The sequence below is a fragment of the Phoca vitulina genome, unplaced genomic scaffold, assembly GCF_004348235.1.
Source record: "Phoca vitulina isolate PV1807 unplaced genomic scaffold, GSC_HSeal_1.0 scaffold20, whole genome shotgun sequence".
NCBI classification, from domain to species: domain Eukaryota; kingdom Metazoa; phylum Chordata; class Mammalia; order Carnivora; family Phocidae; genus Phoca; species Phoca vitulina.
The window spans coordinates 25,996,893-26,024,401 of NW_022589723.1; the positions used below are offsets into that span (position 1 = coordinate 25,996,893).

Here is a 27,509-nt window from a genome sequence, read left to right on the forward strand (position 1 = left end):
CTTTACCATTCAAAGTAGGGCTGCAATTCACTTAGCCCAGCAAGCTCTTGTGATTCCTGAAGAATTTTAATGTGGGAGAATTTGTATTTAAAATTTGTAGCTAATGGAAGACAAACACTTCAATATATATTGAGTTTATATAAATCCAAATGGTATCCTAAATGTGGATTAAAGGCAGCAATATGTGTACAGCTGTTTGCCATTAAGTAGCTGAACAGTGATTAAGGAGTTAATACATAAGTGTTACTAAGTGGAATCTCTGCCACTTATTTTGTTGGATTCCCCACTACTAAAATGATTCTAAACTATGAAATACAAAGTGTGATCATTAAGGTAATGTTTAAAATTAAAGCAGGATGAACACTTCACTCCCTTGAAAAATAGGAAGTAGCACCCGACTACAGAAAGAGAAACAAAAGGTCTAAAACTATTTGAAAGGCTTATGAGATAATTCAGTGTAAAAAGTTAGTGGCATAACGAAGACAAAAAATGTGATAATAATGAGTCAAAAACAAACTTTCCAATTAATTTATTTAAATTCATTAACGTTGCAAAAATATGATGTGCAACAAATCAGGACGCAAGTTACCGTATTCCTAACAAGTCAAAGGAAAATAAAATATTACATCTCCTCAGTAAATCAAGACCAACCCTATTATTTCTTACAGGGATCACATCAACATCTTGCACACACAGTCATCAGAACTCAATTTCTCACACTGTAAAATGACAGCACCAGGCTAGGCAACATCAACTGAATAGTGGTGAAATGATCACAGCACACTGTGTCTAAATGGCAGCAGGTGAACTTACATTAAGAAAAATATTTGAATTTTTGAAATCTGTATCAAAGTGTGTAGGTGTCTAACTCACTCTGAATTGTGTTCTATGTGCATAGTGTCCTATGGACTGTGCAAGTCAGTGGCCCTGAACACACCTCCAACATTTGCTAGCTAGGTTTATGTACATAAACGGTTTAAGGGGCACAACTTTAGAAAGTTCGTATACAAAAAGTGCAGTTGAATAGCTAATTAGTAGTATTTTCCAAGTTCCTCCTTAGCCACACTGATTGTGAAAACACAAAGATTCCAAAATGTAAATGTTTTAACCCCTTGTAGAATGTCTTACAAGATAGAATCAGATAGCTATATGAAGCAAACAGCTCAATATAATTCTTTATCGATCTGAAAGCTTAATTAAACCCTTGATTTTCATCAGGTGTTTGATTTAAGTTGCTTTATGTGAACTTCTCATAGTATTCTTTAAAAGTAATTCTCAAAACACAAGAAATTAAGTAGATCTACCATATGTAGTTGCAACAAAGCAACAGCTATGTTAAAATTTTAGTGTCACTCCTCATGTTCAACACAATACTTATTTTCAAGTGCCATTAGAGCTTTAAAAGAAACTTACTTTACTGGGACTCACCACTGCTCTGATTCTAATTCATTCAGAATCTTGGGACCGCGGAAGAGGTGAGTGAAAGGATCCCTAGGTAATTCTTCTGTACTATGAGAACACTGAGTAGAAAATCTCCCACTTCCCTTACCAGCTGACCTTCCCAGGTGAGTCTAAATTCTTCATGCTTTCTCCCAGTGACTCAAATCACACAATTCCCATTCCCTGTGACAAGGATAAACTCTAACAGAGTAGCTGGTCTAACTAATAAGCACATTAACTCCTCTATTCCTTCCTTTTGAGGTTTGTGATCCATTTCTCAAATATCTAAATATTTGAAAAAATAAGCAAGAAAACATGATGGAATGGATTAGCAAATTTCTATTTTCAGCCTATCTTCTCCCTTCTGATTGAGCAATGTTAGCAATTTTCCACATATAACACAGGAAAAAGGACGAAGCTATTGTCACCTTATGTACACACTTTTACCGATCTCAACAAGAAACTGGCCTGTTCTAACCAATAATATCCTAATGCTAATTTACCTCTTGATTGAAGAAATCTAAAAAAGCCACTTCTGCACTATATCAAACACTTCCAAATTCCCTGAGCACTCACATAAAAACAGCCAAATAGTAACACTGTAGTCATCTACAAGAAGTCTCTATCAAAAAGCAGAACTTTTACCTTTTTAAATTCTGAAACTACAGTTGAAGAAATTCTAGCTACTGATATATACTTTGTCAATCAGCAAATTTCAGTATTCAGTGCAGTTACTAAATAGTGCTGTCCATTTTGGAAGACTAATTAATGTTTACCACGTTTCATAAAATATGAAAAATAACCTGGTCCTAAACTTTAATTTGAGCACTGTAATTGTTGACCCTCTCTGTTCAAACTTGCTTCTGTATGAAGAGACAAAGCAGATGAAAATATAAATTCTCATTATAGGTATTATTAACCTTTGCCCTCTTCACTCCAGTCTTAATTCACATATTCTGTGTGAAGCCTGCAGGTTTTCCTGTTGGATACAAGAAAGCCTGTTATATGGTGCAAAGAGCTGCCATACACAGTACATCCCTTAACAGGGAAACATTCAGTGACATCTGAGATAACACCTACTCTTTACCTCTTCAGAGTTCTTTCTCCTACTTCCTTGTTTTGTTATCTTCCTTTCAAACTACCCCACTAGGCCCTCCTCAGGATCCTATCCTCCCCACACCCCCACCCGAGTTAAAGGCTATTAAGCTTCAAGTGGGAGGCCAATATAGCATTTTCCTTGGTGATACTTAGGAATATGACCAAGCAGAACACAACCAAATTACTTTATATGAGAAACTTTTGATTAAAGAGAGACACTCAGAGCCCAAGTATAATAAAACATAGTGACAAAAATCAAATTAAACCAGTTAAGTTAGATCCATGACCCCAGCAGAAAGATAATACAATTTTATGTACTTTCAATCAGCAATGGAAAATTAAAATTGAATGATATGGGGGGAATGTCACATAGTGACAAATTACAAATAACAAACTGCCTAAGTGCTTTTCCTCTAACCTACTAGTTATAATCTTAAGCCTTATAGTTATGAAACATTTATTACGGGGCATGTCCCTATACCAGATTCCATTAAGGTGTAGGTTAGAGCAGGTGTCGTTTAATCCAACGATTCACAGCACATCACTCTCGTTATATCCCAAGTGTTAACACTGTTCCTTCTGAATTTTAATGTTCTAATAAAGTTTACCTGTACTTTAAAAAAATATTTAGGAAAATGCATCACTTTTGCAACAAGTTGTATCTATAGTTAGGAACAATGCAAGTTGTATCTATAGTTAGGAACAATGCTTGCAAAAGCAAAAGTGAATAAACACAATAAACTGTTGAACCTGAAGAACTGTGTACTTTATGTGGAGGAAAACCACCTATTTAAAAAGTTCAGCAAATTTTGAACAGGATAAAGACTTACAGATGAAAGACTACTTAAAGAGCTCTATAAATATAGACTCTAATCACAATTAAATTAAATGATCCTTTATTCGTAATTCTCGTATGGTAAATTCAGAAGGAATGCCTAAGTTGTTATTGTTAGTTTGCTTTTTCAACACAAACTGTTTCTAAGGTTTGAGCAAGCAAAAATGGTTTTGGCTTTATTTGCTATAATGACATTAGTTTAGGATCTGCCCACGGCTGCTGGATCCAAGTTAAGTCAGAAGGCTGCTGAGGAACATCTCATCCTGGGAATCCTCCAGCATCTCCCATAATTGGACTTAGGGTAGCATGCCAAGTTTATAACTGAGGAGGACAAAAAGTAAAGGAAAATTCTCCTTTTTAACAGAAACTTTATACGAAAAATGGCAATGTTTGTAAAAGCCACATGTGTGTTCAGTCTGGGACAGAATAAATCCTAAAAGCTTAGCTCTCATCAGCTTCAATTTTGCTATTCTAGGACATTCTTTTGTAAATTACCTTATAGGAAGGGCTGGGGTGTGGTAGTATCCTCAAATTTGGAGGATACTAATTTTTCCACATGTGTATGAGTCACACAAGCATATGACACAGTATCAGACCAATCTGTTGTTTTAGGATGATTTTGTGGGTAATTAAGTTGTTTGGGCACCTCAGTACAATGTATTTCAGTGTAGAGTCAAGGTACTTACCAAATTAAACAAAAAATTTATATGCTTATATCAAATGTCGTCCCAAACAGCATAATGTAATGATGCTCTAAGACTTACAAAATAACTTAATTTACAGTACTGTCAACATGATTCAACAGAAAATGTGAATATACACAAATCTGATTAGGTCAAACACCTATCTCCTACCAAGTTTAAGTAACTGATACAGAAGTATTTTGGTGAAGTGCCCACATTGAGAGCAGTTAAAAAAGCAGCCCCTATTTTCTACAGAAAAATAGGGACAGTGAATAACTCATCACATTCTCTGAATACTACACTGCACTCACAAATTCTGGAGAGTGATACCCTGGACACACAGCTTATTTCACATTAGTGAACAGACCTAAAATTTTTATAAAGTTCTGACTTCTGGCCAGAAAATAAAATGTCCCATATATACATGTATACAAACCCCATTTCTTAGCCTAAGTTCTCTAGTTCTAAAAATGGCTTTTTGACTTGTCTTTAAAGTTTAAAAAGGAGAAAGTGTGCAATACATTTGTATTGGCGCTTCTGAATTAAGAAACAGTATTAAATGAGAAAAAAAAGCTTAGGACAGTATTAATCTACTTAGATTATGTACATGACCTTTGGGTATTCATGAGAACCAGTTTAACTGTCCCTCACCTTATGAGTTTTCTAAGTTATCCAGGAAATGTATCTAACCATTTACAAAAACAAAAATTCGAACATGCACTTTACAAATCATGGTCTTATTTACCTGTACATTCTTCCACAAGACAGGTATACATTAAAAAATATTGCTCAGAAACATAAAAATATATATTATCTCTTTCCTTTACCATTTAGGCATATAAATAGTTTACTGAAGATGATGCATCATTCAACAAACAAATGCAAAAACTGCTTTATATAAAGTGTGGTTCTCTGCTATTTAGCAATATAAAATATAAAATGATTACAATATAATTAGCTAATAAAGAGCTAAATTCAAGAGATTTGCAAACCAATACAGCAGTGAACAGTCCCTTACACAAAAGTCCATTAAGGAAGAGTCAAGTCCATTTTGTAACAGGTTACATAAAAATCAGGGCCAATAAATGCATTATAAATGCAAAAAAGAGCACTGCTTCATCAGCACATTCTTCAGTCTTGTTTGGACTAGACGCCAAACTTACTGTTCACTTTTCGGTTCATCTTGTTTTCCATTAAGCTCTTGATCAACTCTGTTTAATGAAAAACAATATAGATAATAAGACACTAGCAACTAAACAATTTTCTTTCTAAAAATTGTGACTACTTTTAGCATAGAATATTATTCTGTTAAAAACAAAGCTTTGCAAAGAAGCAGACATAGTAAAAAGGTTACCAAACATTTCCCCAACCAGGAAAGATAATTTTTAAAGATAAGAGGACACTGACAAGAAATGTGACTGTTGTTTCTTTAAAGATTATAAAATACTTTACATACAAATGCCCATAAGCTTTATTAAAAGTTCAAATTAGGGCGCCTGGGTGGCTCAGTTGGTTGGGTGACTGCCTTTGGCTCAGGTCATGATCCTGGAGTCCCGGGATCAAGTCCCGCATCGGGCTCCCTGCTCTCCCTCTGACTGTACCCCCTCTTGTGCTCTCTCTCTCTCTCTCAAATAAATAAAAGAAAATCTTAAAAAAAAGTTCAAATTATAACAGGTATATTAAAATCTTAAACTGTAGCATGGCTGGAATCTAAGTGATGAGAGAGTGGCAGGAAAAATAACTCCCTAAAAAACGAGTCTGTTAACTGAAATACTAAAATGCCACTAATGCCACCAACTGACCAATGTTTTTAAATTCAGTGATAAAAATGCATATTTATAGAAACTATTCTCCAAAATTTATTGGTATACATAGACTATAAATGCCTTCCACTTATTTTGATAGTAAGAGGCCATCAAATTTAATAATTGGAAATATCTAGATGTGGTTAAAAATCGAACTGGATTAGTAGTGGGCTGCATAGAGATATCAAAATTTAGGCAAGTGGGGATTAGAAGAATTATGTAATTACAACACAATTATAAACAACCCCTTAAAGATAATGTACAACAGTCTATTACTATTATATTTGTACCAGTTTGAATTACTGATGGAGGGGAGTTTAAAACAATTTGGTATAATATATGAAGATACTTTTCACACTTGTTTCCATTACTATGATCATCACCACCCATTACTAGGATCCCCTGAACAGTAGTGAATGAGACCTAAAAGTCTTGGTCTGTGGTAAAGCCAGATTAATAACATTTAAAAACATTTTTTATGCTGGTATCAAAAATATGAGAGGTATATAGTCTCGATAAGGCATGCAATATACATCCAGTCTTTTCAACATCTGAAATATGTTGAATTAGTTCTTATGAACTAATTTCACAATTACTTTAGTTTTAAACTACATTCAAACATTTTAACAACTGCTATCTCTCTGGCCACACTTGCACTGAGCTGCTTGAAAGAAACATCTACAACATTTAAAACTACTATGCTTGCACACTCAGTTTTGAATCCTCCTTATTCTCGGTATTCATCATAAGAGATTGCACCTTAAGTAAGCTCCTCCACATAGAGCCTCTGTTACATTTTTAAAAAAATATGCTCCTTTATTTTTAAAACTTGAATGTTACCATTTTCAAGCTGACAAGGATTTATTATTTTTTTAAGACTAACAAACTTTGTGCAAAAACTAAGAAGTACCTGAAAGATGTATGTAATGATTCTATTATGGTTAAACAAAAGTAAAAAAAGAAGAAAAAAATCAAGATAAAATAGTATTGGTAGGTATCAAACAATATATTTAAATAAAAAGTATAGTTCCACTATTTTTCTGATCCCTAAATTCCAGGTAATTAAATACTAAGAACTTTGTAAAAAGGCACAATTCAGCAGATTTTATCAACAAAGGCAATTCATTTTGAAATCCATGAAGCAGCGGGCTTCATTATACAATTACAGATTATATTTTTAATTTCAGTTATCCGTCTGGCAAGTGTACACCAGTGCCTAGAAAGGAAAAAAAATTAGCAATACCTAAAATTACAGTCCACATCTCTACGTTAAAATGTCTGTCAAACTGTTAAGTGTCACATGAAAATGTAAAGCTATGATTCCATCACATCATCAACTGAATTCTTGCTCAACAGACCCAAAATGTGTCAAGAATGTTTCAGTTCCTTGTAACTGTTTCCTTAGAATGGTCAAAGTGATAATAACTACATACAAATCTCTCACCTTAAGAGACTGTATTAAAGCTGTTTTGCTAATTTGTCATTAAAAAAACAAAAACCATTAACAAGTCAGCTCCAAATCCTACACCGTTCTAAACTGCTATATAAAATGGTAACTATTTTATACCTTGCCTTTCATCTTCTAAGCCGAGATATTAATAGCTAATAGTTTGTTATGCTCAAAGCAGAAGTATTCAGAATTAAAGATGGAAAGCAGAGTGTTTAACTATTTAATGGTATACTGAATTTTAGGTATTTTATCATATGTAGAATTTGACTGGTTAGCAGGCCATTTAAGCGTATAGGGAAATCAATGTTGGTTAGCCAAAGAATACGTGCATTGCAAATATACTCATAAACCCCAGGGAAATAAACTGTTACCTTAAAAAAGTACATATATATTTATCAAGAGCACTAGTTGGACATTTAAACAATATGGTGAAACAGATAAAGGCTTAGAGGTAATTGGTTTTCCAAATAGTATTCTTAGCAATTTCTTTGGTTTTGCTATCAGTATGTATAACATGAAGGGGTGAGGAGGGCCTATGGCCTTTAATTCTTAATTGGCATTATACATGGTGTTAGAACAGGGTGAATCCAAGCCATATTCAGCATCAGGAATTTCGGATTCACTCTATATTTGGATTCTGGGGTATGTTTATATTTACAAATGCTATTATCTTTGTCTACAAGCTAACCAACCAATAAGGAAGAGTTAGTCTGTGCAATGCAAATGGACTAGTCTAGATGCAACCCAGTCAAGGTGTGCATATACCTTTTTTGTTTCTTTTTTAACTTTTCTTCTTCATACCTTGGTAGGGAAGAGTTATTTCAGTAAATATACATGTTATGAAGATGAACAAAACTTGAAAAAAGGCACTGACAATAAACTCATATAAGTCTATAGGCAAAACCAAAAATACTTAACACACTACGTAGAAAGTCAAAACTGACCTAAGAAATCTGGCTTTGACACATTCAACAGACTAAACCTCAGATTAGTAGACCAAAAAACTTTTTCTACATTATAGCAGTGTGATACTCAAGGATTTATGTTAACAGCCTTCTACCAAATCCTTTTAAAAAATTAGATGGAGGTGAATTTGGTAAACAGAACATATTCCAGCCACTGAATAAACCAAGGTTAGGCTGATATAAATAATATTGTATTTCTCCAGTAATAGGATTATTCAATGCCAGGATGAATTTACTCAAATTTGGCGAGCAGCATATTCAAGTTTGGAGAATGTTCTTTAGTACTGACTGATCAGGAAATCACCTCTTAAGACTGTAAACAGTCTTTAAAAATAAACAGTCTTGGGGCGGCTGGGTGGCTCAGTCGTTAAGCGTCTGCCTTCGGCTCAGGTCGCGGTCCCAGGGTCCTGGGATCGAGCCCCACATCGGGCTCCCTGCTTGGCGGGAAGCCTGCTTCTCCCTCTCCCACTCCCTCTGCTTGTGTTCCCTCTCTCGCTATGTGTCTCCCTGTCAAATGAATAAAATCTTTGGAAAAAAAAAATAAATAAATAAACAGTCTTTAGGGCGCCTGGGTGGCTCAGTTGGTTGGGCGACTGCCTTCGGCTCAGATCATGATCTTGGAGTCCTGGGATCGAGTCCCACATCAGGCTCCCTGCTCAGCAGGGAGTCTGCTTCTCCCTCTGACCCTCCCCCCTCTCATGTTCTCTCTCCCAAATAAATAAATAAATCTTTAAAAAAAAATAAACAGTCTTTAAAAATAAAAATTAATCACAACCAGAAATAATCCTTGCTTCTTCAGCTGATAACCTGAAGAAAATGGTGACTTGTGGGGAAGGTGCTGGAAAATCGCTTCTTTCCCTTTTCCTTAGTTATAAAAACAAGAGCAGTTACAAAATATTTATCATATAGGAAGTGTAACAGAATGACTATTGAAAAATATTTACCTCTTGCACATCAATATATAAAGATCCAATATAATTAAAGAAATAAAACAAAACATACTGTTTTATGCATTCTGGTATGCCAACATATTCCATGGGGACAAGTTCCGCTAGTTCTGCCAAATTAAAGACGTATCTAATTTTTTGGCTGAATTTTGAGCTATGGAAGAAAATAAAGATAATTACCTCAATATTCTGACCAACAGAACTGACAAGAAATTCACATAAGGAGTTTGTGTTTTTGTTTCTGTTTTTTTTTTTTTTTAAGTCAATGACTCTCAGAAAATTACCTAATAAAGGGTCTTGTGACAGCTAGAAGTGTTCTGATAAACCATGAGGGATGTACAATGATTAGTGATTTTAGGTTTTTCCGTAACCTGGAATAAAAAAAAAAAGAAAAAGAAAAAGAAAAAAAGAAAAATTTTTAAGCTCTATAAATTCTAATGCTAGAAGGAAAGGTAAGGCATCAATAAGTATGTGCAACTTTATACACACACACAAATCTGTCATCCAAAAGTTCATTTAGTTGTGATATTCCTAAAGACAAGAAAATACATTCTTGAATTCTGTTTCTCCTCCTGTTACAAGATGAACTCTACTTCATTTGGCTAAATTTATGTCCACAGTATAGCTTGTTATTAAATGTCTCCTAAATACATTCACTTGTCTTTAGAATTCTGTCAACCGGGGTAGAGATCAATACTAAATACGAAATTTCATTTTTCAGGACGAGAGGGGAACTGGTACTCATTTCTTCAACACCACGAAAGGCACTGTGCCGGCAGAAAGATGGGAGTCAAGTTCACCACAGGAACAGGAAATGTAAATCAGATCTAACACATTCTTATGGAGTCCAAAATTCTGAGTAAAAATTAACGGTATTACCCTGGACGACTTAAAATGACCAAATAAAAACTGCTGTTTTATCATGTATATTCCACACTTAAGTGATCATTAAGGATTTTTTTTTTTAAATCATAAAAACTAGCCCATGCCATGTTTAGGTATTTAGAGAAACCTATTAATGAGTCTGAGTTCATTAAACTAGTTCGATGTGGCTATAGTCTAATCAAACCAATTGGAGATTCAAAGTTCCTTCCATTAGCATGGATGACTAACTCCCAGGAGAATACACTCCCTAGAGCTCATTCCAAAATAAGATTATAGCTAAGCATCTTAAACACCATAAAATATGCTAAGCACTGTGAGCTAGCAAAATTCAGAATGTATTAAAATAGGAAATGTACTAAATTCTCCATCCTTTCCCAAAACGTAAATTATAGGAAACTGTTCAATGTGGTATAAATAAGGAGAGATAAAGAACTATTTTATAGGTTTTAAGGAATTATTCTTTATAAACAGATCAAAACTAATTTCTTTCATGATATTCTAAAATACTGAATTGAGAAAATAGAAACATGTTATGAAATTAACAAATATAATTTATGGTGTCCTTAAGTGACAACAGGAAATAAAACTGAACAAAGCTATTATAAAAATTATTCAGACTAGCTTTCAATGTGTATTTACAATACCTTCTATCAATTTGCTGGTAGCATTTCCTGAGCCATCCCAGACTGGGCATTTTTCTTCGAGTTGTAGCACCATTTAAATAAACTATCATGTAGTTTTCTGCTACTAACAGCTCCAAAGTGCCAATAACATACCTGTAAAAACAAATTAAGTTTAAGCCTTAAATATTGCTTTGCAGAACCAAACAAAATTATGCAAATGATATAATGCCGTTCCCTTCCGTTCAATGACAGCAAAACCAATTAAAATTTCAAAACTGCATTAGTTGGTATTATGATTGTGTATCAGAAAGAGTTATCTTCTAGAAATACACATTTAAAAGTCTGCAGATGAACTGACATGATTTCTGGGACTTGCTTCAAAGTTATACAATGGGAAGAGCATACATTTTGGGAATGAAGTATAAACTAATTGTGGGAGCGGGGGATTCATACACAAAGATTCAATACACTTCTCTCTACCTTTATATAAGTTTGAAATTTTCCATAATAAGTTTTTTTAAAACACCACTAACTTAAGAAATAGAATGACTCTGTGGAAATAGAACTGAGTCAGTTCAGTTATATTTGGCTTTTTGGGAGTAAATGCAGTTTAGCCATATGATTTTGAGATAGAAGAATTTCTTTACATTTAATGTAAAATAAAGAAGTTGGAACAGATAATCTGAAATAGCCCTTCCAGTTTTAAACTGACAATTTTCCTGTTGAGTTGGAAAATGAAGAGTTTTATAATGCCAAAGAATAAGGACTTAAAGGACTGGAATGGAGATAATTATAATCTTCTCCCAGGTAAAGTTCACGTCTTAAATTGGAGATCTAATTAACTCAGAATTCTGTCCAAATTTTTTTATGAAGGTATACTTACTTAAAGAGATTGTCCATCAGGTATCTATAGTTAGGTTGACCACTTTCAGGCATAAAACAGACAGCAAACACAACAATGGCATTTAATCCATCCCCATAATATCCTGAAAAAGAAATCAAAGATAAAATCACCAGCATGATTTTACTTTTTCAGAGGAAATCTGTATGTACAGTTGATAGATTATATAGTGGTTCATGTTCCCCCACAATTTTTTTGATCAAAAAACATGGTTTCTTTTTTAACCTTATATAGCCTTATAAAGATCTTAAAATCCCCTCTTCTCAAAATGAGAATAAAATCTGAAGAGGAAACAGTGGGCATAAAAACCAGAAACCCATTTAAAGTGGCATAATCAGAAAGCCAGTCCTACTTTAGTAAAGAGACAAATGAAATGATATAATCCAAGCAGGCATAATATGAAAACATCTACAATAAAACAATCTTATGCAAGTTATGGTTAAAGTGGGTGCTTTTTAAAAAATACTTTTACACTCAGCAATGCCTAGCATTTTGTAGATTTAGAGTATTAAAAACTACATCTCTGACAATTTTAACTGAAGAAAAAGTGTTAAAATGCGTATGTTTATTATAATCTCTAGATATTAAGCTGTATCCAGTAACACTGGTTTAACTTTCATTTTTGTTGTTTACAAACATGCACTGAAAAGGTTTAAACAGTTCAAGTACATTAGCATCTTCAATACCTTTCTCAATCTCTTAGTCACAAAACACACTGGGATAATTCAATAGGATAAAATGGTCCTAATTATTTCCCCCTAATCCAAATAAAGCACTCTTTCTGAAAGATACTTCAAGATAGTCTGAACCATGAGGCAGGTCTCACAACTTGTTTCCTATGAACTGGCTGAATTAATGCAAGTCTGTGGACTTCCTGATCCAGATTATCCTGTTTTCTTCATCTGAATAGGATTAAATTAGGCAGAATAATGTAACTGCAAATATTCAAGTGATCTGGTTTCAGATGAATGAAGACTATAGAAATACAGAGGGAAATGCATTTGGCAGAAAGTAAATTAAGTAGAAAGGACTCTACATAAAAAAACCCAATCTGTTTAACCTACCCCTTTCCTGCATTAGGATTTCAGGTAATAAGAAATGTTCTAGGGGCGCCTGGGTGGCTCAGTTGGTTAAGCGACTGCCTTCGGCTCAGGTCATGATCCTGGAGTCCCGGGATCGAGTCCCGCATCGGGCTCCCTGCTCGGCAGGGAGTCTGCTTCTCCCTCTGACCCTCCTCCCTCTCATGCTCTCTGTCTCTCATTCTCTCTCTCTCAAATAAATAAATAAAATCTTTTCCGATCTAAAAAAAAAAAAAGAAATGTTCTAGAGAGTGGCTTGCATTTTGACTACCATTAACATTCTGACACTATTTACGGTGTCTAGGTAAACTTCTATACATGGCACAGTCAGATGGATAGAAGTTATAATCATACTCCCATAGCTTTTCCTATTTGACTTGCGATTTCTTAAGAAATGAAGTCTTATATTTTTGGATATTCCACAAATATGCAAAGTTGGTGCTCCATAAAAATGTGGAATGAACTAGTACTGTACTTTATGGTAAAACTAAATTATTTTTTCAGGGTTTTAAGGTAAATTAAGAGTCACAGTTTAAAATGCCAAGTTTTACTTATATCCACAAAGACTAGTACAAGAATGTTCACAGCAGTTTTAATCATAATGGCCCAAACTGGAAACAACTCACATGTTCATCAAAAGAAAAATGAATAAGCCAATTGTAGTTTATCCATGCAATGAAATACTACTTAGCAATGAAAAGGAATGAGCAACAGACATGTGCAACAGGGATGAATGTCAAAAACATGCTGAGCAAAAGAAGTCAACAAAAGAAGGTACACTATATGATTCCAGTTACATGAAATTCTAGAACAGGCAAAAGTAATCATGGGAGTAGACATGAGAATAGTGGTTACTGGAGAGGGGGGTATTCATTGGGAAGGAGTTTGAGAGAATTTTTTGGGGCAATGAAAATGTTCTATATGTCTAGGTGTAGGTGATATGGGTATATATGGTAATATGGGCATTTGTCAAAACTCACTGAATACTACATTTCAGATTAGAGCGCTTCCAAGTGAAAAAGTGAGAAGAAAAAAAATATTGTATGATATCACTTATATGTGGAATCTAAAAATGCCAAACTTAGAAACATAGACTAAAATGGTGTTTGCCAGGGGTTAGGGGGAAAGAGGAGATGTTGGTCAAAGGGTACAAACTTCCAGTTATACGATGAATAAGTTCTAGGGATCTAATGTACAGCATAGTGACTAGTTAGTAATACTGTATTATGTACTCAAAAGTTGCTAAGAGAGTAGATCCTAAATGTTCACACCACAAAAAAGAAATGGTAATCATTATGTGATATGTATTGCATTAGATCAACACGTTTTACACCTTAAACTTACACAATATGTCACTTATATCTCATGAAGCTGGGGAAAAAATTGCAAGTACTACAAAAAAGGATTATAGCATTTCACTATATATAAATTATAAATGGATAAAAAGGGGAGAAAGTCTCAGTTTTGGGGGGAGGTGTCTGGAGTCAGGGTGGAAAAGTTTCCACTGTATACTCTTGTACCTTTTGAATATACTGTGTGCATGTACTAACGATTTTTATTTGGTTTTATCCTTTTACTTCAAAACTGTTGTTTCTAAAATGACATAAATGTTTATTATATCTATTTTTTTACTCAAGATAGAGTAAAAAAGATATGAACAATCTTTAATCGCTCTTACCTCCATGGCTGATAACTTTTTTATAGGGTTCAATTGCCTTCATATCGACCCTGTGGTCCTGTTCTCCAATTCTGAACATACGCCAGCGTCGTCCATCTTCTTTTTCCTCTGCTGCTGTGTATTCAGTAATTGAGCCCTTCCTAATAATTTCAGTAGTTTTGGGTTTTGGAAGATCATCTGTCAAAATAAAAGGTTTTTGAATCACAAATTGTTATTTATACAATAAAAATCAAATTACATGTTAACCACTTTACTATCTAATTAGATTGTTCAGAGATTTTTTCATTATATCTTCTGTGGAATTTTAAGTATTTCTTCTGTAACAGAGGAAAAGGCTTGTTATGTTTTGGAACATAAACAAATGGAGGCCATTTTGTTTTGGAAATCATGGTTAACTTTTTTTGTATGGGCTAATTCACAAAGCACCTATCACAGTGCAATGTATGTTCATGAGCTCAAAAAAGATAATTCATACAGCCCTCAAAATCTTAGTACATTGGCCTTACAATGCCGTTCAGATTTTATTTACAACACTGTTCTTGGTAGTTACCACTATAGGTTATTTAAAGTAACTGAGAACAAATTGTTTTTTGTTATTGAGCACATAAATTATTCCCCAAACACTGTAATACCAGATAGAAAGTGGTTAACCAGCCAATGATTATTTCTCATTTGATCAGTTTTATTGAGCAGAAATTTACTGATAACATTCTGACATGTACATGCAAAAGTCTATTTTAAATTGACATTAGCCAAAGCAGAAGCACCAATGATTAGGTGTAATTTATATTTCAAGATTGCATTTTAGAGGATTTTAAATGAAGTAATGATTTTCAAAATTTTAGTATCAGAGTCCTTACCAAAAGATGGGGGGGAAGGGGGACCTACGGCATGTTAGTTGTTTGTTTCCAAGATAAAGCTGTTAACGGAAAATATCCTTCCAGGAAATGACTACAGCAGCATTAAAGAAAGAAGAGACAAAACACATAGGCAGAAAACTATTTCAGTATCTTTTTAAAATATTGCTTATTACTGGACTGCTTATTGAACCAGTAAAACAGGGAAGAAAAAAGGAACAAAGATATAGCATATCAAAGATCTTACTCTTTACTGCTGATAAAACACAGAGTGTTAAACACTGCTTTGAAGTAAACATCATTTTAAAGATGGAATATATAAACAACTATATAAAGATACTGTACATAGAAATTATCTAATTAAAGAAAACATGCAAAGCAAAACACATGCCAATTCCTTTGACTTCTAAGTAACTTAATAATAAGGAATATGAAGTTTGGGGACTAAGAGTATACATTAATTCAAGTTGGTTGTTTACATAGTGCAGCACTATCAGGCAAACCAAATTAAAAAATCACCCTCAAAAAACTCCCTTCAAAGCTCCCTCTCTGTAAACCCTTAACTACTTTTAGCATATTCCCTATGTTACATGTCTCGTCAAAGCTTTTTTCCTTAGCTGACTGACTAAAGAAAAGAACATGCTATACTTATCAAGCAGTATTTTGGAAGCAACATGAAAAAACATAATTTCACAATCCTGAGCAATTAAGAAAGAAAATAAAGCCACCTGTGTAATCTACTAAAAACTGTTTTTGAAAGCCATGAGAATACTGTGTTAGCAGAATTTCCTCTTAGTAACAAAATATAGTAGGAACTTTAGAAAGAATAACTTCATATTTCAACAAAATCCCTTAATCATTGATTTTAAGTTCAAGATCAAGTTTTAAGTTTTTCAATTATCCTAACAGGAGACTCCTATTCAAAAAACACATATGTATATAGAGACAAACATTAATAAAGGTCAGATAAAAACAATGAAGCATTTACCTTCCCACTCAAATTCATTACTGTTTTCTGATGGCGTGTCTAAGCCATCTAAGTCAATCTCCCCACTTTCATCCAAATCATCTGACAGCACAGAGCCATCGCTAGGATCCAGGGTCAGGCTAATGTCTGGAGCCATGAGTTTCTTTCTTACTTTATTTCCATTAACTTCTAGTGAGCATGGAATGGGTTTAAAAAAAAAAAAAAGTGAAAAATAGATTAGAAGGAATGTTTACATGCTCAAGTTGAAAAAGAGAAAAAAATTTTTTTTAATATTTATTTGTTTTTTAGGGCGCCTGGATGGCTTGGTCAGTTAAGCATCTGTCTTCGACTCAGGTCATGATCTCAGGGTCCTGGGATCAAGCCCTGCATCAGGCTCCCTGCTCAGTGGGGAGTCTGCTTTTCCCTCTCCCTCTGCCCCTCCCCCCTGCTCATTTGCTCTCTCTCCCTCTTTCACGATCTTGGCCTCTCTCTCAAGTAAATAAATAAAATCTTTAAAAATATATTTATTTTTTTAGAGAGTGAGAGTATGAGCATGTGAACGGGGGGAGGGGTAGAGTGAAAGGGAGAATCTTAGGCAGGCTCCACGCCCAGCGCTGAGCCCAACGTGGGGCTCGAGCTCATGACCTTGAGATCATGACCTGGGTCGAAATTAAGAGTAGGATGCTTAACTGACTGAGCCACCAAGGTGCCCCAAAAAGAGAAAAATTCTAACCACTTCATTCTTGAGAAAAATAACATTAATCAAACACAATCCCAAAGCATTAATTTATAAACCTTGGATTTTGATCATTATTGCTTCTACATCATGGCAAGACAACACATGCCAGCAAGGATAAGTCTTTTTTTTTTTTTTTTTTTTTTTAAAGATTTTATTTATTTGACAGAGAGATTGACAGCGAGAGAGGGAACACTAGCAGGGGGAAAGGGAGAAGCAGGCTTCCCGCTGAGCGGGGAGCCCGATGCGGGGCTCGATCCCAGGACCCCAGGATCATGACCTGAGCCGAAGGCAGACGCTTAACGACTGAGCCACCCAGGCGCCCCAAGGATAAGTCTTTTTAAGTAACAGAGGCAAACATTATAGTCAGTTCTTACAATTAAAAATGAGCTCCTCTCAACCTTTTATTGTAGAAATTTCCAAAACCCAAGGGTATGTTTTTACAAAGTTAAATTTCCAAAGCACTCAAAAAATGCTTTCTTAAACATTCAACTTATCCTTTGGCTCTGTATAATAGAACAAAAAATGAGAATACTTTTTTCCCTTGACAAAGAAATGTGTTAAAAAATAGCACAAAGTCTACCATTTCATTGAAACCAAAGTGCCAAGTTCTTACCAGGCTGGCTCTCTGGTCCAGTTACAGCTAGTATATCTGCTTCCATACTATCATCCTCTGGTAAAGGTCTAGAAGATACAGACATAATTTTTAATTCACAAATTAAAAAAAAATTTTAATATTAAAATTAAAATATTAAAATTTAAAATATAGAATTACGTGGAAAACTGAATAAAGCAGTTTCTTAAGCTTCAATAATTTACAAACGACTTTTAAAGACAAAATTTTCAGACTGTCAGAGATGATTTGTATATCTATATAAATAACACATAAAAGTAGATATAAATTCCTTATGTAACTACTCTTAAATACAACTACAAAACAAACCTAAAAATTATAAACAACCTAAAAAACATATAACTCAAATGCACGAGCTTAACATGAAAAACAATACAATGTGTGGCGAAGGTAAACTGTCCCTCGCATGCGAGTATGGTCATGATGGCTACAATTCTTTTGAGCTCAGCATTTCTATATCATTACTATTATCACCATGTGCTATGCAGTGACTTAGTACTCCCACAAGCTGTCCATATTCCCACTGTTAAGGGACCTTCCTATGCACTGGGATGGTCTTCTGACCAAGATGGTATGGAAGCACCATTTAAATATAAGGTCTGCCTTTGCCCTTTTTCTCTTAACCCAGCTCCTGCCAATACAACCGTAAATACAAATGCAAACGTGTCAAAGTAGCTGGCCAGATGATCTAAAAAACCCTTATCTAATAAGTTTTTTTCTTAAAATAGAAGCACAAAATTTAACAATTCTTACAGACATCTAAAGACTCCCTTCTCCCAGGAACCCCTCAGATTCCAGTTTAAGAAATACCATATTTAAGCATTTTTTGCTTAAATTTCAACGTTTTGAAATTTAAATGTTGAAAACAAAAACAGAAGATTATAGAAGATCACATATATATTTACTGGAAAATAAGATATAAGAGAATTCATCTCACTGTTGGAAAGGAACTTTCATTTTCTAGTATCAAATCAACACCTTTGACATTGGGTTTCTATAAGAAGCTCAATATTCATTTAATAAGTGACATCTCAATAAAGACATTTTGAAGTTTTATTTTAAATTTGTTTTCATTTGAAAGTATTGCTCACATTGGAAAATCTTCATCTTGCCATTCTTCTTTAAGTTCCACACCTTCCATCCTCAGCTTAGATTCAATATCAGCCACAAACTCCTGATAATCCAGAGAGCCAATGTCCTGTGAAAAGAGAAAAATTTATAACAACATATTTTCCATGTTACTTTTTATCTGCTAAAAAGGTTCAATAATCTTATACCTTAGTTCACACTTCCACCCTGGTCATGAAATCAATTTATTGGGCTGCAACTACCATTAAAAAAACAAACAAAGAAAAAAGAATTAGAATGAAAATCAGAGTCTATATATTCTAGTAATGTGAGTACTATTTGCAGTAAGGGTTTTGGGCAGTGAAAATATTTGTTTTCAGTTACATATATGCATGTGTGTCCCAGGTTGTGATTTAAGTTTTATTAAGTTTTGTGAATTATGTAAAAACAATCTGGGGGGGAGGCACAAGGAATAAAAGTAAATATATTCTCTACTCTAGATCCATAATTAATTTTCTGTCCTCCGGATAGAGGCTGATCCTAGAAATTGAACACTAGTAAATTGCATTTACATTCATGGTTCAGTAAAGTGTGCTGTATCTTTTTAAAACTGATGTATAATTAACATTTTAAAAAAATATTTTATTTATTTGACACAGAGAGAGAGAGCGTGCGCACGAGCACAAGCAGGGGAAAGGCAGAGGGAGAGGGAGAAGCAGGCTCCCTAGTGAGCAGGGAGCCTGACATGGGGCTTGATCCCAGGACCCTGGGATCAGGACCTGAGCTGAAAGCAGACGCTTAACCGACTGAGCCACCCAGGCACCCCTATAATTAATATTTTTAAATTGAAGTATAATTAATATGTGTGCTGTTTTCTATACTTCCATCTCTTTAGTTTCAATGCCATCACTCCAGAGCCATTTAAAGAAGGCTACTTAGTAACTATCCAGTAAATGAATGCTACATTTTGATTTGCTTCGTATCTACACTAAACTTTTCTCATGCAGTTCAGCATAAGTTTTCAGACACTGAACTTAGTGACTATTTCTTTTTTATTTATTTTTTAAAAGATTTTATTTATTTATTTGACAGAGAGATAGAGAGCACAAGCAGGGGGAGTGGCAGGCAGAGGGAGAAGCAGGCTCCCCGCTGAGCAGGGAGCCGGATGTGGGGCTCGATCCCAGGACTCTGGGATCATGACCCGAGCCGAAGGCAGCCACTTAGCTGACTGAGCCACCCAGGCACCCCGTGAATATTTCTATTCATGCAACTACATATGCTAACCTAGGCCATTCAGTTTTAGTTTTAGTCTGTCCAAGGAAGGGTGTGGGTGCCTACATCCTCACTTTACAAGGTGAAGAACGCAGAGATTGGTTTGGTTGATGGAATAAGAACTGGAGGTTTAAGTATATTATTTAAGAAGTCATAAAGATCAACTGGTTAATGAGTACAACAAAAACTGTGACAACTTTTAGTGACAACTGTGACAAGCGCAAGAGGTATAGATGAGCTAATATTTAGTTCAATTGCATTAGAGCAAGTCAATAGATGACTAAAGTTATTATTTTTTTTAAAAGCAGTAAAACATGTATTTCTTAAGAGACAGAAAGTATCACTACAAGTATTAAAAACAAAGCAAAAAGTGGTTGGCCCCAGTGGAAGAAGAAAGAGGGTGAGATGGGGAAAATGACTGATGCTTTTCATAGTAAATCCTAAACTATTTGACTTTTAAAACCATGTATATATAACTTTAAAAAATACTTATCAAATAAAACAAATGGTGCCAGCCATTCACTTCAATTAGTCTTGTAAAACAAAGACATGATGCCTCCACATACCGGAGTATTACTCAGCCATAAAAAAGAATGAAATCTTGCCTTTTGCAACAACATGGATGGATCTCGAGGATATAATGACAAATACCATATGATTTCACGCATATGTGGGATTTAAGAAACAAAACAAATGAACAAAATAAAAAGAGATAAACAAAAAACAGACTCAAATATACAGAACAAACTGGTGGGGGCATGGGTGGGAAATAAGTGGAAGAGGTGAAGAGGATTAAGAGTACACTTATCATGAGCACTGAGTAACATACAGAATTGCTGAATCATTATACTGTACACCTGAAACTAATATAACATTGTTAATTACATTGGAATAAAAATAAAAATTAAAAAATTAAAAAATAAATAAAACAAAGATGTGGTCATGGTTTATGGTTGTTTTATCTGCTGTCATTACAACACTATAAAGATGTACAAAGCTGTACAGAAAAAGCATTATGTTCCAGAACAACAACAAAATTACACTGGCAATTTTCTGAAGTGTTAGATTTCACATGGTAAACTAAATTTATATCTCTGCCAAGACTGGGAGGCTCTCTTCTCAGTTTGAATTCTTACTTATGCTCAAGGAAAGGGTTCACACATTCTCAAAAGGTTTAAATATTCGAGGACCCACTTTCAAGCACAGGAAAAATACCAAATGCTCTTTTCCTCACCAACATATTTGCTCGGAAAACTCAGTATTTATATACGTAAGTCATTTTTAATTCTCTGGAAAACACTGAGCCAGGCAATGTTGAGAAATTAATGGAAAACACACCTAAACTACAGTAATCTTGACTTATTTACCACATTCTCTGTTTCTAATACATAGTCTACACCTTAACACAGGTCTTCACTGATCACATCATAGATTGTTCTCTGATGGCAACTCTTCCTCTCTGTAGAGAAGAAAATAAACAAAAAAGGGATACCTATCTTGCCAATCTTTTCTATTTAGAACACAGAACTAGTATAAAAGACCCCCAAATTATGGCCAATAAGCCCAAATACTTAATGCTTATTACCTTAGAAATCAATGCCCAAGTGAGACTGAAACACTCTATTACTAAAGGTTTAAAACTGTCTCTTCCAAATTTTTAATTCACTGTACTTCTCAATTTTTTCTGAAGTCTTATAATCACTCTAAAGTGAACTAATATACTTCCTAAATTCAATAATCAGAAAAAGTTTCTGTTATTTTGTCTTACCTTTTTGTAGGTGTTGGAAAAATACCAGGATCTTCTTGTGGTCTTTTTCAAATATCCCACATACTCAGAAAAATATTTAATATCTCAAAAATAAAAGCAGAGACTGAAAGTTGCTATCACTATATTCTCAACACCTCACAGTGCCTGGCACATAAGCCTGTGAACGTCAGTTATATGAATATTGTAAGGTAGGACACTGGATAGCAAGCCTTTATTTTGCTCTACCCCTTAGGCTTATTTTTCTTATTCAACTACATTATTTAACAGGCTTCCTGTTGTTTTACCCTCAAAAAGTGTAATGAAAATATTTAGGGCAACCCACATACATGCAATTAACAATTTCTGTTGGTAAAATCATTCCTTATTTGTAAGTGAAAATATGTAACTTGAGAAATTCTGTAAGACAAACCATGTCCTTTAGTTCCCCTACCACTTGAACAAGGCTATTACTTGAAAATAACTCCTCTAAACATAGAGAGCCTGAGCCCTTCAGGTCTCTCAGCTGATTCACTCAATTTTTACTTCAATCACATTGAAGCATGTGATTTTAAAACACACAGCACATGGACATGGATATTTAGTTTGGGGATAATTATTTAAGCTAGTTAAACAGAACCTAGAGATACAGATAGATTCACTCTTGACCATTTCATCACAGACTGTAGGGAGAAAAGTACACTAGGTAGACAAAAAGTTCAAACAATTGAGAGAGTATTGTTCTTGGAAGCACTTAATCATCAGCAGCTGTAAGAACAGGAAACAAACAAGAAAGGAGCAATATAAGCACAACCACTTTGAAGGAAATCAGGACACTGCTGACTCACAAGTTAACTGTGGCTGTTTCCCATTTTTTGTTCATAAATTTGGTAAATTAGAATGGGGAAATAACACTTTAAGATGCCATTTGTTAAAATAACCTAATGCAACAGCAATAACTTGATTTCCCAACATACTTGTGGTACTGGGGGCACATGATTACTTATGCCAATTAACCACTAGAAGTCATTTAGATAAATTCAGAACACCTGCTGACCTCAGTGAGGTTAAAAATCAAGGAGAATGGATTACCTCCTGACACAACTTCTGAAGGGAGATGTGGTGGTAAATTCAACCAAGATAAAGAAGGGGATTTCCCTATGCAACTCAGCAATATAAGCAAAAATTAAATATTAAAATCTGATTTACAACTGTCTGATTTATAAATTATAATCTCACATGCAACTTTACTATTACGTAGTTTAATAGTGCTGCTGGAATAGGTGCTAGTAACTACCATCTATGCTGAAATCACTTATTATTGGCAGAAGGAAATGTCCAGGCAAGTCTTTCACTTCTTCATTTAAACAAAAGGGCTTCATTCTAAATATTTATGTTCACTTTTCCCTATGCGGCTGGCAACACTGGTAGCGCCACAGGAAAATACGTTAGGCCAGCCTATATGTTTACAATGATCACCAAAACGCCTCCAGAAAAATCTTCTACACTTGTCACTGCTTCCTTGAGAGCAGGGTCATGCAGGTTTTTAAGAATGAAATGACACCGGGCGCCTGGGTGGCTCAGTTGGTTAAGCGACTGCCTTCGGCTCAGGTCATGATCCTGGAGTCCCGGGATCGAGTCCCACATCAGGCTCCCTGCTCGGCAGGGAGTCTGCTTCTCCCTCTGACCCTCCTCCCTCTCATGCTCTCTGTCTCTCATTCTCTCTTTCTCAAATAAATAAATAAATAAATCTTAAAAAAAAAAAAAAAAAAGAATGAAATGACACCATGAGAGGTCACCTTACACCTGTTAGAATGGCCATTCTTGACTAGACAAGAAAGAGCAAGTGTTGTCAAGGGTGTGGAGAAAAAGGAGCCCCTGTGCACTGTTGACAGGAATGTAAACTGGTACAGCCACTATGGAAAACAGTATGGAGGTTCCTCAAAAAATTAAAAATAGAAATACCATTTGATCCAGCAATACCACTTCTGGGTATTTATCTGAAGGAAACAAAATCACTATCTCAAAAAGATATATGCAGCCCCATATTCACTGCAGCATTATTTACAATAGCCAACATATGGAGGCAACCTGTTTCCATTGATAAATGAATGGATAAAGAAATTGTGGTATATATACACAATGGAATATTATTCAGCCATAAAAAGAATGAAATCTTGCCAGTTGGGACAACACGGATAGACCTTGAGGGCATTACGCTATGTAAAGTAAGTGAGACAGAGAAAGATAAATACTATATGGTCTCACTTATATATGGAATCTTAAAACACACACACACACACACACACACACACACACCCCAAGGTCAAAGATGCAGAGAACAGACTGGTGGTTGCCAGAGGGGAGGGAGGTTGGAGGAATGGGCAAAGGGGGTCAAAAGGTACAAACCTCCAGTTATAAAATAAATCCTAAGGATGTAATGTACAGCAGGGTGATTATAGTTAATACCGTATTACATATCTGAAAGGTGCTAAGGAAATTATTCTTAAAAGTTTTCATCACAAAAATATTTTAACAATGTGTGGCAATGAATGCTAAATACACTCATTGTGGTGATCATTTCCCAATATATAAAAATATCGAATCATTATTGTATGTACACCTGAAAGCAATATGTTATATGCCAATTGTACCTCAATTTAAAAAAAGAACAAAATGAGATCCTCTATCTGAAACATTAACACAAAATTCAAGAAAAATTACAATGCTGCTGACTTCTCAAAATTGTGAAAATAAAGCAAAGGATAATTATGCCACCTACAAACAGTACTTTTATGATCAGTATGCAGGACATACTGGAGATGCTCTAAGCCCTTTATAAAGATTAAAGCCTAATATTGATCTCTGACACTTTACTGTAGTTATACATATTTGCTGTAATATAAAATTATAATTGTGGAATATTATTATCATCATATTATACTGGTATTCTGCTTTATACCATCAAAGCTTAACAAGACAACTTTCGATCCACTGTCAGCCAAGGTTAATTTTTCGGAACTGGTTATATATACTTCCTTTTTTAGATGCTGTCCTCCATCGCTGCTCCTACCCGCATTGCTCCAGAGGCAATGAAGAGAACCACTTTCCTTTTCACATTTACTAACCACTTGTACATTCATCATCCCCATATGTTCCAATCAACAACTTCTGTGAGGTATAAAACATTGGTGTTATTATCCCCATTTTATCTTATATATGAGGCAAATGACACTACATCTTGGTTCCCAGGTTAAATGTAGACTGTTTCTAATACAGCACACTGTCTCCAGTTCGTGGCAACTTTATACAGAGCAAGCCTGTAATGCCAGATTTGGTTACATTTATCTTCAAAGGTCCTCTAATACTTAAAGACTACAACAGCACTAACTTATGATGATCTAGTTCAAGACCCATGTTTGCAGAAGAGGATCTGTCATACTTCCTGTATAAGCCCAACAATGTTAGGCTGCAACAGAGGAGATTATGAAGAACAAGAATAGTTTAGAAGAAATGTAAAATGACAAGAACTAAGTAAAAGATGTGCAAATTCATCAAGAAAATAGTATACAAGGTAACTAAATTGGGTAACTTCAGTTATAAACGTTAGACATTTACAAGTTGCAGAAATTCTTATAAAATTTTAGAAAAAGAATATGTTTCGGGGCGCCTGGGTGGCTCAGTCCTAAAGCGTCTGCCTTCGGCTCAGGTCATGATCCCACAGTCCTGGGATCGAGCCCCACGTCGGGCTCCCTGCTCAGCGGGAAGCCTGCTTCTCCCTCTCCCACTCCCCCTGCTTGTGTTCCCTCTCTCGCTGTGTCTCTCTCTGTCAAAATAAATAATTAAAAATCTTTTTAAAAAAAAGGTTTCATTGAAAAAGTTAAGAAACTAGGCATTAAGAGAAATAGAAATCTCTAATCAAAAAAGGTGAGGATTGGGGCGCCTGGGTGGCTCAGTTGGTTAAGCGACTGCCTTCGGCTCAGGTCATGATCCTGGAGTCCCGGGATCGAGTCCCGCATCGCTTCTCCCTCTGACCCTCCTCCCTCTCATGCTCTCTGTCTCTCATTCTCTCTCAAATAAATAAATAAATAATCTTTAAAAAACAAAACAAACAAAAAAGGTGAGGATGAAAAAAAGCAACTCTAAAATGCAATCACACACTTCATTCAACTAACTCTAAGGAAGGCACTATGACTACCAGGATGAACAGGACAAAAGCTGTGCTCTCAAAGGGCTCCCGCAACAGGCAGACAGGGGAAGTTTCAAAGCAACGTAACAGACGCGAATAAATTTAACAGGAGTTGATCTAGCAGAACCACAGCTGCATCAGATATACAGAAGAAACCCAAACCATTAAATAAAAGGTAATGTCTGAATCCACGCAGGAACTCGGCTTTTATAGGAGGAAGGTCTACTAAAGCCCTCATTACAAATGCGCTTCCGTGTCTATTCCCCGAGGGTACAGGGCACATCAGACGTCCGAGTTTCTTTGTTCAGCACCAGGACTGACACTGATCTTAAATACGCGACCAAAGTGGCCCGGGACCAGGGTGTGTGTAGCGGGGCCGAGAGGGGGGCAAGTTCCATCCCGAGCACAACAGCACGAACGGAAAAGGGGTGGCCGGGGGCAAACAGGAGCCGAGCCAAGGGCGGGGGCCTAAGCTGGGCGGGGATCCGGGAAGCGCCTCCCGGGCAGGTTCCCTGGCGCCCCCTACATCGAATAACCGTCCAGGCTTCCTCTCTCGGGCTGTCCGGGGGGCACGCACCCCTCCGACGTCCGCCCCAGGCCTGCTCTCAGCCCAGACCCGCCGTAGCCCAGCCTTCCCCGGCCGCACTCACCCCGGAGGAAGCCTTGGCTCTCTCGTCTTCTTCGCCCCTCCAGGCCGGCGACGTGGGGCTGACGGCCAGGGCGCAGGAGGTAGGGCCGAGAGGAGCCCGCTCCCCTCGGACCGCAGTGGAGACCGGGGCCCAGTCCCCAAGCTATAGCTGCAGCGGCAGCAGCTGACCCGGATGCAGAGAGCGACCCCGGCGGAAGTGACTCTATCCCGACCTTCTTCAGGCGCGACGGCCGGTAGAGACGGAGGCGTGGCGTCTTCTCGGAGCCGCCTACTCCCTGCCCCGCCCCCTCGGCTGTCGCGGACTCACGTGTGCGCATGCGCCTGGCGGCAGCCCTGCACTCAAACCGGGCTAGTGACACTTCCTCTCCTTACACAGGTACTTGGCCCTTGAGTCTCAAAGAGGTATTTTTACATTCTTTATGTTGGCTTTAGTGATCATTACAACAATTTTATAGCATAAGATGGGTGAAAATAGGGGAGGAAAAATACCCGAGGCCTCATTTTGGGAAACTAACCCTCAGAAGAAGCCTTAGAGTTTGGTAAAATTCTCGAGGGTGAACACAACGGTGCTGCCCAGACTATATGTAGGGAGGATCAGATTAGTTTTTTGAATTAACAGTTAGTTGTGGACCATGCTCTGGTAAGATAAGCTAAAATATTAGACACATTTTATCATTAGAGTCAACAGCCATAAAATACCTGTAAAATTACCATAAAGTTTTCCAAACGCCTACTCGCAATTTCTGTTCCTGCCTGGCCGTTGACTGGTAACAGAAGGGCCCAGCTCCGTGGATCATACTTGGAGTAGCAACGCTGCTCCACAGCTTCAAGGAACTAAGATTAGTTTGGAGAATATAATAATCCCTCTCGGAATTCTTATCCACTAATCCCGACAAAGGCAGCAGTCAACTTTTGGGGCAATGCATTTTGAGAATGGGGGGAGGGTGCTTGAGGGGAACTGAAAAGCTCAACAATTTAAATCATTGACCCGAAATGCGGCTCCC

General features: G+C 36.1%; 1 protein-coding gene across 3 annotated transcripts; it reads right to left on the reverse strand.

Moving 5' to 3' along the window:
- Positions 1-514: 514 nt before the first annotated feature.
- On the reverse strand, positions 515-26,737 carry BNIP2 (BCL2 interacting protein 2). 3 transcript variants are annotated; one of them, XM_032417238.1, is made up of 11 exons: positions 26,507-26,737; positions 18,675-18,781; positions 17,566-17,633; positions 16,235-16,402; positions 14,390-14,566; positions 11,615-11,717; positions 10,753-10,884; positions 9,508-9,594; positions 9,279-9,377; positions 8,077-8,112; positions 515-5,267 (listed from the first exon to the last, which is right to left on the reverse strand). In XM_032417238.1, the coding sequence occupies exons 2-11, from the start codon at positions 18,722-18,724 to the stop codon at positions 5,216-5,218; spliced, it is 972 nt and encodes a 323-aa protein (XP_032273129.1). In that variant the 5' UTR covers positions 18,725-18,781; positions 26,507-26,737; the 3' UTR covers positions 515-5,215. The 3 variants fall into 3 exon arrangements, with proteins under 3 accessions (XP_032273129.1, XP_032273130.1, XP_032273131.1); XM_032417239.1 differs by having other exon boundaries at positions 16,235-16,399; positions 26,507-26,693; XM_032417240.1 differs by lacking the exon at positions 8,077-8,112.
- Positions 26,738-27,509: the final 772 nt, after the last annotated feature.

Bases quoted from the DNA above. Each gene is read 5' to 3' on its own strand.
- BNIP2 (XM_032417238.1), bottom strand. From the start codon at position 18,724: ATGGAAGGTGTGGAACTTAAAGAAGAATGGCAAGATGAAGATTTTCCA. The intron at 16,403-17,565 runs GTAAGAACTTGG...CATGCTCACTAG, and splicing joins TGGACCAGAGAGCCAGCCTG to AAGTTAATGGAAATAAAGTA. The intron at 8,113-9,278 runs GTATGTTTTGTT...TTCCCTACCAAG, and splicing joins ATACCAGAATGCATAAAACA to GTATGAAGAAGAAAAGTTAA.